Source organism: Mixophyes fleayi, chromosome 2 (genome assembly GCF_038048845.1).
Source record: "Mixophyes fleayi isolate aMixFle1 chromosome 2, aMixFle1.hap1, whole genome shotgun sequence".
Lineage (NCBI taxonomy): Eukaryota > Metazoa > Chordata > Amphibia > Anura > Limnodynastidae > Mixophyes > Mixophyes fleayi.
The window spans coordinates 42,918,635-42,931,344 of NC_134403.1; the positions used below are offsets into that span (position 1 = coordinate 42,918,635).

The 12,710-nt window shown below is 37.9% G+C and overlaps 1 protein-coding gene across 1 annotated transcript in view; it reads right to left on the bottom strand.

The window, feature by feature from the left end:
* Positions 1-739: 739 nt before the first annotated feature.
* ZMYM2 (zinc finger MYM-type containing 2) overlaps positions 740-12,710 on the bottom strand; it is a 46,238-nt gene continuing 34,267 nt past the window's right edge. The window contains exons 14-23 of the mRNA XM_075198869.1: positions 9,066-9,181; positions 8,160-8,553; positions 7,953-8,066; positions 6,889-6,983; positions 6,163-6,304; positions 5,533-5,684; positions 4,421-4,535; positions 2,573-2,824; positions 2,365-2,485; positions 740-1,697 (exon numbers count right to left, since the gene is read on the bottom strand). Of these exons, the coding sequence (XP_075054970.1) occupies positions 1,505-1,697; positions 2,365-2,485; positions 2,573-2,824; positions 4,421-4,535; positions 5,533-5,684; positions 6,163-6,304; positions 6,889-6,983; positions 7,953-8,066; positions 8,160-8,553; positions 9,066-9,181 (1,694 nt within the window). The 3' untranslated portion in view covers positions 740-1,504. The remainder of the gene's footprint in view (positions 1,698-2,364; positions 2,486-2,572; positions 2,825-4,420; positions 4,536-5,532; positions 5,685-6,162; positions 6,305-6,888; positions 6,984-7,952; positions 8,067-8,159; positions 8,554-9,065; positions 9,182-12,710) is intronic.

Below are 12,710 nucleotides of genomic sequence, written 5' to 3' on the forward strand. Positions count from 1 at the left end.
ATGCAATTAGTATTCTTGGTAATATTACATTACTATCCATAAAGTTTGCTTGGGAATTGTTTGGACCAGGAATATCCTATTTGTCAATGATAGTTCATGAAACATAAAAGTGCTATGTGTTGAGCAATTCATGGTTTACACACCACCACCTACTTGTTTCTTTTCCTTACAGTTCATAAACACCTCCAATCAAATGCCCTAACTGTACTGGTGTTTAATTTCATAAGTACATATAAACTAAGGGGAAGGAACAAAAAAAGGAAACGCAAAAATTCCTTTTTTGGGAGTTTAAAAAAATTAAGCAACCATTCTTACCATCAAGTAATCCCACACCAGAAAACGGAGCACACGTTAGAGCTTATTATATGAAACAATGGTGCCGTGGGAAGGAATGCTACCTTTTCTCACAAACTGGATAAGAAAAATGAAAAAACAAAAAAAGTCCTGAAACAAGACTCATTTTAATCTACCTCAAGTATTTCAAATCAGACATTAGCACCTTTCCCTCTTAAAAGGCACTGGAAGACTGCATAAGGTGATGCAGGCCACTTGTGGCTCTCCAGCTTTTGTACAGCAATGGCAGCCATCATTTAATAACTCATGGGAGAGCACTACGCTAACCCTCTCATTTGCACCTGAAAGAAAAGCCTGTTTTAAATGTAATCAAAATAAAAATCCATCCACTAGTATAAATTTGCTCCCCAGAAAATGTCAGTGTTCTTAAATTTTAGGTTATGCAGACAAATGTACAAGTTTTATTTTTTGGGTGGCAATATAAGAATCACAAATAAAGAAAATACATGGCAATGTTTTAATCAGGATGAGAAAGTAGGAACTGGGTTGGGGGGAAAAAAAAAAGAAAAAGATAATGAAGGGAAAAAATAATCACAAATATAGGTTCACATTACAGTACACAAATATTGACAGTATTTTCAAAATTGTCTTATTTTTGGTACAGGACAGTTTATTTTCTACATAAGCCAATAGGGTTTTACCCCACTCCTCCCCCAAACTGAAAATAAAAACAAATTTCCTATTAGTTTACATTTCAATTAAAATTCGAGAGAAGGCATAATCTAAATCTTAGTAATGCTACTCATACAGTTACCGAATTTAAGAACCTGGGTAAAATCTTTTTTACAGAAAGCTTTGCAACAGCAGAATTGTGCAATATGGGAGAGAAAGCAAATACACATGGCACATTCTCATTCAGATCTTGTCATGTAAAAAGTTACAAACCTCCCTAATCCAAATAAATAATAAAAAAAAAATGAGTTGTGTGTTGTGTTTTATGTATCCTAAAATTCACTACAAGGAAAATGGCAAATGTCTCACCGATATTTACATTGTAATACCCAGACTGGGCACACTGCTACAAAACTCATAAAATACATGGGGAGTAAACATGAAATCTTTTTTACTCTTAGTTCTCAGTAATTCACGCTAGCAGCTTGTCTATCTAATGCTGTTTCCTTTCTGATCACTGCTTAATAATATGCAAGATTTAGTCTGTGTCTTCGTCCAGTTCATAACTGTTTTTGTTATAAATATCCTTTACTAGTAAAACCCGTATAAGCATGTTTTCCAAAGTGTTTCGATCCAGGGGAGAGGTTGTGAACCATAAAATGGAATCTGGAGAAACAGAGCTTTCAGGACTCAAATAAAACACATCCATTCTCTGATTCAGATTCTGGGGGCTGCAAGAAGATGGCAGAAAACAAAAACATTACAATAGACAAATTCATCTAAAGACAAAGTATACACAGTATTAAATATTCTATAACAAAATAATAATTAAAAAAAAAAAAAATGAAGTCCACGCTTACATTCAGAATGATTGTCAAGTGTGACAGAGTGCTGCCTCTTAGCAGACTTAAAAGCAATCAACTCCACGTAATGGAAAAAATATGTAATTGGTGAACATTGCTCTGAATAAAATTTCATCTGTCAGACCACTTTATTCCATTCCAGCTGGGGACAGTTATAGAGCCAAATCTATATGGCAAAGGTGTTTTAGGTTTTAATTTCATTTTTAAGAAAAAAAAATAATTATCCTCTCTAGGTCACTTCATATTATATGTATCAACAGAAATCCTTTAACCGAAGTGCATTTTTCTAGAACAGATATGTATAGCAGGAACACCGGGAACTATTACAACCTTTCTTCGCGTATCAATAGTAATTCTGCATCTTAAGTGATTTCTATAAGATCACATTCTGCATGTGGGATATTTGTGGTGCTTTCCACTCATGATCTAGCTCAGAAACAATAAAGTACATTTAGGAATTTACAAACCACACAACACATGATTCTGTGGAGATACAGGGCTAGATTAGCAGATGCACACCGCAGTCAAACATTACCTTTTAGCTAGATAGTACTCAAACATTTTTACAGGACAACGTGAAGGGTCAGCTGTGTTTTCAATCTGTTCAAATACTGGCTCATCATCCTCGTGTTTCCTTTTCCCAGATGCAATTTTATCTTGGAGAGAGAAACAATTTTTAGCAGTCTGTAATTAGTTAGTAATATGCAAAGCAATGCTTCAGATCCATAAACTAAATACATTACCTTCACCGTCACTCTCACATAATGACGATACTTGGTATTGAAGACAAGCTTTTTTTTCTTGTGTTACAGGGTTTCTTTTCCAGTGTTTTAAGATGGTACCAAAGGAAAGCCTTAGGTGCTGATCTACGGTCCTTAAACTAAAATACTTTGTATTGAAGTAGAATAATGTAAATAGGAGGGTCATGGATGAATGTGTTCCAAGCTGATTTGCTCGCCACAAATAGTCTTCTTCCACACGTGAGAATATTGAGCCTACAAGTGAGAAAGGGAGAGATCTGAAGTGAGACACTAACTAGTTATCTGTGTATCAGAACAAAAACAAACCACCTAATTACTTCTCAATGTCTGTATCAAAATAAAACCAGTAACTTTCCAAAGGGAGGGAAAAAAACAGGAGCCATTGGCACTGCAATCCCAGCAAGGGATCAGCAATTCCTATGTCAATGAAAGTATATATTGTGAAATAGAACACTGTCGGTGAAAAGTCAGGGTGTCGTTGGTAGAACATAATAAAACATTTATATTCTCAGTTTAGCACTCCATTAACAATCCTGTGAATAGCACATGTGAATTAAATAAACCATCTGGTAAACATGCTGTGTGAAAGAAGCATAAAAGGTTTATATGACAATATTATGCTTTTAAATAAGACATTCAGTTTTGCCTTTTTGCTATCAATTGTATAATGTAGGCATATAAAAATTACTGCGATGCGTTACCAAGTTTTAAATATTTGTTCTGTTCAACAACACATCACAACATACTATACCAAAACCAATGGATGGGCTGCATGGCATTACGTCTGTCTGATATAGGTGAATTAACCAGATCATGGCAATCAAGCTGCCCAATGTATGTACAGAAGTCTTATGCCACATTTCTGAGAGCCTAGCAGTAATGCTTGTTTGAGGAGTTCCTTTAACCAGAAGATATAAAATGGGTCTCTAGAGAGCGCTGGAAACGCACTGTAAACCTTCCACTGACTTGTCATTCCAACCATGTCCCTATTTATATTACAACTGAACAGGTTTATCTGGAAAAGCTTACTGTACATGAGAATGATCACTTTGATGGCTCTCTTATTGTATGCTTTGCAAATTCAACATTACTTAGTAAATCAATTAATTTTGTACTATATTCTGTGATATTTCATAGGCTGATGTGATAATCTATATTAATTTAGCATAAATGTATATAATAAGAAATTCTGGCCTGATACCCAAGTCACAAATCAAGGATGTTCTTCCTCCAATCACCAACATTGTGCATGACAAGCAGATGTATGTGGGGGATGTAGGGTAGCCCTGGTACCTTCAATATAAGGTCTAAATTCACTGCAGATTCCAAACGTCAAGTCATCAGTTGTAAGGGAGCTTGCTAAAAGATGTGACAAACTAGCGTTAAGAGACACATGGACAATATTAATCCAAAAGTCCCGAGTGGTTATATGAAGGTTTTACACTTATCTTCTACTCAAGAAAAGGTCTTTAACTGTTCATTCCAAATGAGGGCCATTAAGATAAATTGTAGGTGGTTACAGAGCCGTTGACAATACACAGTGCTCAGGGATAAAATTGAACTCAAGACCTCGGCATAAACTAAACCACACATTAATCTCCAGTATAAATGCATGGTAAATTCCTCGGTACCGAGATATAAGCGACAAGCTGGAGAATAATGCCAAGAGCTAAACAACTTTAACTTACAGAAATTGTTCCTAGGTAACAGGAATATACAGAGTCACTAATGTTAGTAATTTAAAGTTTGTGAAATCGCTTTACATCATCCCAATTATACATCTGCACAAAAACCCAAACTCCTCCTACCCCCCAAAAAACACAGACTTACCATCCGGAAGAATACTGGGTTGCCAACTCCTAAGGATATTATTGAACTCCTGCCCAAACCCCTGATAGTCCTGATCATTAAATATATTATCCGTCCTTTTGCTGCCAGACAAGAACTATGGAGAGTAACACATTAAAAAATAGTATTACAAATCAATTCACACTAGTTTAAAATAAATCAAGAAATTGCAGTTTATATATATTTTTCTATACAACTCGATTATTTAAAGAAAGAAAATAACCTACATCCTGATTTTAGCTTTAAGCATGCATTTTAAAACGAAAATGGTCATAACTTAAAACCAAACTACTTTTGAACCAAAGTAATGACAGTAATGACATGTATGAGTCCACAGGAGCTTTTGCTACTACTTGAACTCTAAACATGACTGGATTAATTGTCATTTAGCTGGTGTGTGAACCAAATAAACAACTTCTTCCATCACGAAGTTTGCAGAAAAAGTCAAAACAGGGGTTGTTTCATTACTTTAAATAAATGTATCCCTTGACAATAGCCTTTGGTAATCTACTAAAGCGCTCCAAACATTTGAGACACTAGACAGTTACTTGTAAAAACGTGCGTAGTGTTAAAATAGGAATTGTTCGTAATATAAATCAATGTATATTAAACTGACTAATGGGTATCAAAGTCTTCCTCGTAGGTCATGCTCCAAAACTGTAGATATGATTCAATCAAGTTTTCTACTTTCGATACAGGGATCTTCTTGTACCGTAACGAGACACAGACAATATTTCACCCTCAAGAAGGCAAGGTACTGAAAAACAAACTAAAAAAAACAACTGCCCTCAGCCTCAACTAAGCCCCCGGTTACATATTGCACTCCATCCTCCGGCAAGCTGTGCGACCTCCCTGTCTTGTACAGTGTTGGTTATGTGATCTAAAAGTCTTCTGCAAGGTCCGCAGGTGACTGGGTGGGTCGCCGGTTGCAAACAACTGCCGTAGAAAGTATGTGTACTAATTTGCTTTATAAGCAATCTAATACGCAATTACAATATGAAGGTTTTCTGCCATTTTACTTTCAATGTTTTGATAAAAATGTATGGAAAATCTCAATGTGTGGTTGCGATTCCTATTGTGGCTATTCCACTCACCTCCTGGATTCCGAGACACAGATAATAGATGCTATCCGGTGCATAGCTTTCTCCGTTCGGCCTTCGCACCTCTTTGACAAAATGTGACAACCAATAGCTCAGCAGATTTGTCGTGTGCAGCAGCAGCTCTTCTTTTAACCTTACCGACTTGCCTAAAAACAGATGACAAAGTGGATTAAGAAAGTTAATAGTGTTTAATAAGAAAATATATATCTACCTCATAATAAAAAACGTTGAGGGTATCTGCAGAACTATTAGACTGACTAGGATACCTTTCATTTTCTCAGTCTGGTCTCCCCAAGTGTTTTTATTTGAATACCTATACTTGTATCCATGACTAGTATTAATGCAGTGTGTCCTGACTAGTTAGACAAGATATGCCCATAGAACAAGGTGCTCCTTTAAGTCGGTCAATGCCCTCTATGTGACTTATCATATGATTAATCATTTCACTGACCACTATAACCCTACCACTGAATGGAAATCCTTGTAAGAAAGATGTAGAATGTGCATTAAAACAAAGTAAATATAATTTAACAAAAAACCTAAATACAAAGGATAAAATATCAGGTCAGCTGTACATGTACCTATGAGCAAAACCGCAATCAGAGGGTGAAAATGCACACTTACTTTCACCAAGGTCTTCCTGAGCTGTATGTGTTTTCACCCAATGCTTCCAAGCATTGATGCCATATGAATACTTTAAAGGAAACATGCACTCAGAGTTTTCATTGGGAGATTGGTATTCTGAAAGTGCCTTCCGCTTCATCCCCTTTAAAAAATAAGTGCAAGCATTGCAGGTAAACATAACAAACTCATCATATAAAAAAACATTCATCTATCCGATAACAATACAAAAAAATACAACTCGAATTGTATAATGCAAAATCTAGCTTTATAACACACAAAAGATGTTAATAAATGACGTAAAATCTGTTTAAAACAGAGATATTGGATGTCATTACTAGATATGTATCTCACTCACATTACCTGTTCCCATTCCCGGTTACAGGACTTTTTTCAATCTGTGCCAATTCTGTGGAATTCCCCTCCTTGGCCCAATAAGACTTCCCCCTAGCCTAAAGACATTCAAGCATTGCTTGAAAACTCACCTCTTCAGGCAAGCTGGCCAAATTTCTAAACCATCTTCTAACCTCCCTAGGCTATTTTACCAGATAATCACCACCCCTCTACACAGTTCACACAAACTTACAAGTTTTCTCCAACAACCCTCTGACAACTAAAGCAACTGTGATAAGTGACTGGATCAAATAGCCGAATTAAGTAATTTTTTTCCATTGCAATCTTGCTGGACCAATAAGCAATCATAATCTAATGCTCCTTCTACCAAAATACCTTTTTAAAAGGCTTGGGTTTGGGCTGCTCTTCATACTCTTCTCCAAATACAGGAGGCAAAAGAAACTCGCTTTCTGTATCAAGTTCTTCAGCAGCTGCAAAAGGAACAATTTCATTAAAGATGAGTTTGCAGTTTAAATAGTAAATCAATATCAGGACATTCAATGCCATGGACTAATGGGACATGTGCATAATTACACACGTACACCAGTCAATGTAAAAAAAAAAAGCCTATGACAACATATTTTCCTTTGTGTTTATTTAGCATAATGTGAACCAGAACACGAAATTATACATCCGTAGTTTACCAGTGGACTGTTGCTACCAGACCATAGAGATTGTCAGTGCGAGATAAACCAGATCTAATTCCATTAAAATGTAGCTGCTCACACACATTACTGTCCTCTTCCTAATATTCTACACTGTTCTGTACTCTTACATTGGACCATTAAGAAACATTTAAAAACAGTTTACAAATCAATTCTGATTCATTGGATTAATATAAATTCAAGACAAGGTGAATTCTAATACTTATCCAAGCATGACATGAAATGAGAACTCCCAGTAATTTGAAACACATACTATGAAGTTCTACTAGTCTAAATGCCACCCATTGCTTTCTGTGTGCGCCACTTACATTACATGAAGAATACATTTTTATTAAGCCTGGTAATCTAGGTCTGGGCAGCACAGCTAGCCAGATGCAACTGCCAGTGGTAATTTTGTGGCCCTAAATTTACTGATATTACCGTTGTACTTAAAATGATGGAATAAGAAATCAGGACTTTATAGCCTTAACTTCACTGTTCATTATACCACCTAAATTGAAAGCCTTCCTTATTACAGTAAATGGTACAATGCAGTCAGTTCCTCATACCGAGACTTGGCAGTGCATTGCTGTACTACATATGAGCATGCAAACCCTTATGTCCAGTGTAATTAAGCTTATTGATAACGCAATGAGCTCAGTCAGAATGAGAGGCTACAAGACTCCACGCAGTGCACATAATATTTCCTAAATTCTTCAGAGATGCACGGAAATTAAATGCCCAATATATTTTCACCTCTGGGGAAATCAATTTCAATATCCAGTTCCGGCTCATATGGTATATCTAGCAACCCCGCTGGACTTTCTGCACTGCAGGTTTTAGAATCCTCCATTTTTATATCCTCCTCATCTGAAATATAAAAAGGGTAGTCTAAAATTAGTTAACAAAGAATATATTAAATCGAAAGGCCTTCTAGAGGGGATGATGATCAATGCCACATACCAGTAATAGTGTCACATACTGCATTCTCCTCAGCAACTGGTTCTGCTGTGTCCAGCACATCAGATACAGGAGAGAAAGAGCTTTCATTCATTAAATTATACTCTTTTACCACCTCTAATCTCAGGTCCTCATCTTTGTTTACTTCTTTCAATGACTCATCTTTTATTCTTTCTTCATACTTCATGACTTTCTCCAATTTTACGCCTTCCTCTAATACTTTGCTGTCCAATGCATGTTCATCCTCAAGCTTCTGTACCTCCAATTCTCTTCCATTCAATGACCTGGAATCCTCTAATTCTTCCTCTTTTGGTAGTTCAATCTTTAAATCATCTTCTGCCTTTAATTCTATATCTTCCTTTAACCAGTCAGATGGCACAAAAACTGGAACTGGAACCTGTGATAAACACCCAGTATTATAAGACTAAACGCAGATAACTAATGACTGAATACATCATGGGTCATGAACGTGGAATATAGTGAATGCTCCAGGGCACAATTAGATTACCTAACAAATATAAATTTTGCTGGGATGTGTTGATACTGGTACAAAGCTGCAAGTTTCCACATCACACTTTTATAGGGCGTGGGTAATAGGGCTTATGTTTTTTGTTATGGAGCTAAAGGTGCACTTTGGATTTTCTCAGATAGAAGTCAGGAGCCCAGTGTTCTGTTCAAAACATGTTAGATTTGATCTTTTGCAGGAGATGGGCAAGTGAGGTTTAGCAGAAGATATTGAAGAAGAGAAGCATGGTAGCTATAGAAATTAGAGCTTATACTCAGGCAGTGTTCCTACATTTTATCAATACATTTTCAAGAGTGGTATAGAATGTGGAGGTGCTGAAATAATGCATCGGCGCAATAGTTTGACAAACTGCTAGCTGAAGAATTTTCTATCTGCTCACTTACCGGAAAAGGTAATGCAGTGGGAGCCGGAACTTTCTGACTGTAGAGATTCATGGGCACCGGCACATATACAGGAACAGGAATAGGCACTGGAACATACTTTGTATTCAAGTCTTCCTCTGAGAAAGAAGAATTGACAAACTGTTATATGCATTTACCCCACAGCATAAAACAGAAAAGAAGATGGCAAAGGCGCATGAGGCATGCTGTAAATTTGCTATCTCATTAGGTCAGTTTAGTTTTGATTGAAGCACAAATTGCAACGGGTATGGCCAAAAGAGACTGCTGATCCCAATCAGATACTGAAGATGAGCATTAGAACCAATACAAAGTTGAGCCAGACAATGACAGAAAAAAAGCTGACCCTAAAATATAGCATTCAAACTCTTATTTTCAAAGGAAATGTAAACAAAATTTATGAACGGTGTTAAAGTTTTTTGTTATTTACATACATACCAAAAGGCATATTGGTAGGTTAATTGGCTTCTAACAAAATGGACCCTAGTCTGTGTGTGGTAGGAAAATTAGATTGTAAGCTCTAAATGAGGCAGTGGGACTCATGTGAATGACTTTATATCTGTACAGTACTGAGTAATGTGATTGGCGCTATATACAAATAATAAAAACTTATCTAGCAGAAAGGACAGTTTAACACTAGTACATCAAAAAAGTACAGTAACCTCAAACATGTTCTGCACCTAATCATGCAAAAGCAAAGCTATTTATGCTAACCCTTTGTGCAGGTTATGAGACAAGTTAAAGAATTATTGCCTGCTCAGTCATATTTTCAGATATGCCAACGTCCCAACGACATCACACCCTGGTCCCCAATGACGTCACAAACCCCCTGCCCGCAAGTTATTGTATTGTTTGAGTGGATTATCCCAGTACAATAATATTGACAGGAGATCTCTGGAAGGAGAAAATAGGACTTTTGTAGAGACTCTGAAAACCAGGCACAGCAGGCCTAAACTCCTTTGGCGTTCTATCACTTCGACTGCTGGGAAAACAAAACAAAAAATGAGATACAGACACAAAGAGAAGAACAAAGTGCTCCTACGACAATTAACTTGACATAAAAGAGGAAGAACAACGACGAAAAGGATGGGTATCCACTATCCTTAAATGTTTTCAGAGAAAAGGAAATAACGCAAGTACAAAATTCCCGGTTTCTCATGCATCCAGTTGGGGAATACTGGAACCTTGGAGGAGGTTTTACAGCTGCTCCTATAGAGGTGTAAGCTGCAACGTTGCGGTGCACAAAGCGTTCTGTTCAAAACTAGCCCATTTACACTTAAAACATATTGAACTTTTTTGGTAAAATGTTGTGAATGTATGGACACAGCTTCTCAAACAGGCACTCCCCGATCTGGTAGACATTTTAAGGAGCAGATTTTATCTTCTCCAATATGCCTGTTGGATTACAGAACTAATCCTTCTAGCAATAGTCTGCTTAGAAACAGGCTAACCCAGCTTTTGTGCCTCAGAGAAGACCAATAGGTCAACTGCTTTTAAAATTTCTGGGGACATATTCAATTAGGTGCGGGCATCATGGTTACGCTACGGAACAGCCCGCAAAGGTAATCCATGATACCGCAACACAGCGGACCTAGCTGAATATGCCCCCTAAAGTCCTATCTAGGAAGATCCTCAGAGCCCTGACAACATCCACTAAGAGAAGGGATCTCTCCTCTTCGGAAGATGGACTATGTGTCCTAAGGTCAGAATGACTATATCCTGATTTAGGTGGAATTTTGACATTACTTTAATCTGAAAGGAGGGCTTTATACAAAAAAACAGCCTATCTTCATGAAAAATTATATATGGAGATCTGCAAGATAGAGCTCTAGTTCTGAAACTTCTCACAATAGTGATCGACAAAAGAAAAGTAGATTACTATGCGAGAAATTTTTCATGCGACTTCCAAGTTTAGATCTCAAGAAGCTATAGGAGCAAAGTATAGTGGCTGCACATAGAGAATTACCTGCAAAATAATATGCACTTTGGGCACGAGTGCCAGTTTCTTTTTGCAAAAAAACTGAAAGTGTGGAGATCTGAACCTGTAAAGAATGAAGTCTCAGACCACTGTCAAGACAGTCCTGCAAAAACAGACGTCAAGCAAATTTAAAAAAGGCGGTAAGAAAAACTTAGGCTGTTAAAGCTCAACCAAGGTAAATTTGGACGATAAAACAGTCTTATTTCGTAACATGTCCCATCAGAGGCACACCATGAATGGTTTATTGCCATTCTCAGAAATTCTGTGTACCACAATCAGAATGGTGCCACTAGGATCACATAAACACCTTCTCTTTTTACCTTCTTTAGAACCTATGGAAGCATCGCTATTGGAACATAGGACCCACAGTATAAAACATGGCGTCTACCAGAAATGCCTTCAGATCCTTTGACCTTAAGCAATACCGCTCCACCTTGTGGTTCAACCGAAATGTCATGTCGACATTTGGCGGACACCATTTGTTCACATTCTGTTAACACCCCTCTGGGCCAAGAGATCATTCTTCAGGGTGTACAGCAGCCCCCTTGAAGGGAGGGACTGCTCTGTAAGGTCGGCACTACGGCCAAAACTGGCGTCTGCCGACGCAAAGACATTGAATTGGTAAAATTTTGTAAAAGTATGGACCGAGGACCAGGTGGCTGCTCTGCATAACTGGTCCACCGAGGCCCCATTTCGTGCAGCCCAAGATGCCCCCACAGAATGGGTAGAATGGACAACAATACGATCTTGCACAGGTCGGTTAGCATTGATATAAGTCTGCTTAATAGTCAACATAAGCCATCTAGCAATAGATTACTTTGAGATTAGCCAACCACGGTTTGAGAAGTCAAATAAAATATAACAAGGAATCTGTGCGACAAATCTTTGATGTCCTATGGACATAGATTCAGAGAGCTCTGACTACATCCAGAAATACCATAGATCCTGTTCCAGACAATTGTTGGTTTACATGAAAACCGGAAACTACTTTAGGCAGGAAAGAAGAAACTGTTCTGAGAACTTCCCTATCGTCATGAAATACCAGATAAGGTTCTCGAAATGATAGCGCCCCCAGCTCAGAAACTTTACGGGCTGAGCCAATTGCAATTAGAAAAAAAACTTTCCATGTTAAGAACTGTAACTCCGCAGTCTGCAACGGTTCAAAGGGAGGTTCTTGAAACATATTAAGGAACAGATTAAGAGCCCAGGGTGCTGTGGGCGGAACATATGGAGGCTGGATATGCAGGACTCCCTGTAGGAAGGTCCTGACATCCGGTATGTCTGCCAGGCGACAGTGAAAACACACTAAAAAAGCATAAATCTGCACTTTTAAAGGATCCTAGACGAAGACCCCCATCCAGGCCATCCTGGAGAAAAGCAATAAACCTAGAGAGGTGGAATGAATCAGAGTGTCAGGTCCGGTACTCACACCATCTAATGTATGTAAGCCAGATACAGTGGTAGATCCAAGCAGACTGCTTTTCTAGCTATAAGGAGGGTAGCCACTACTCGAGAAGAGAACCCTCTGGATTTTGAAAGGTTGGCTTCAACAGCCATGCCGTTAAATTCAGCCGCGGCAAGTTCTGATGTAGGAATGGTCCCTGAAGTAGGTCTTCTCAAAGAGATAACCGAAGACCTGGACTCACCACCAT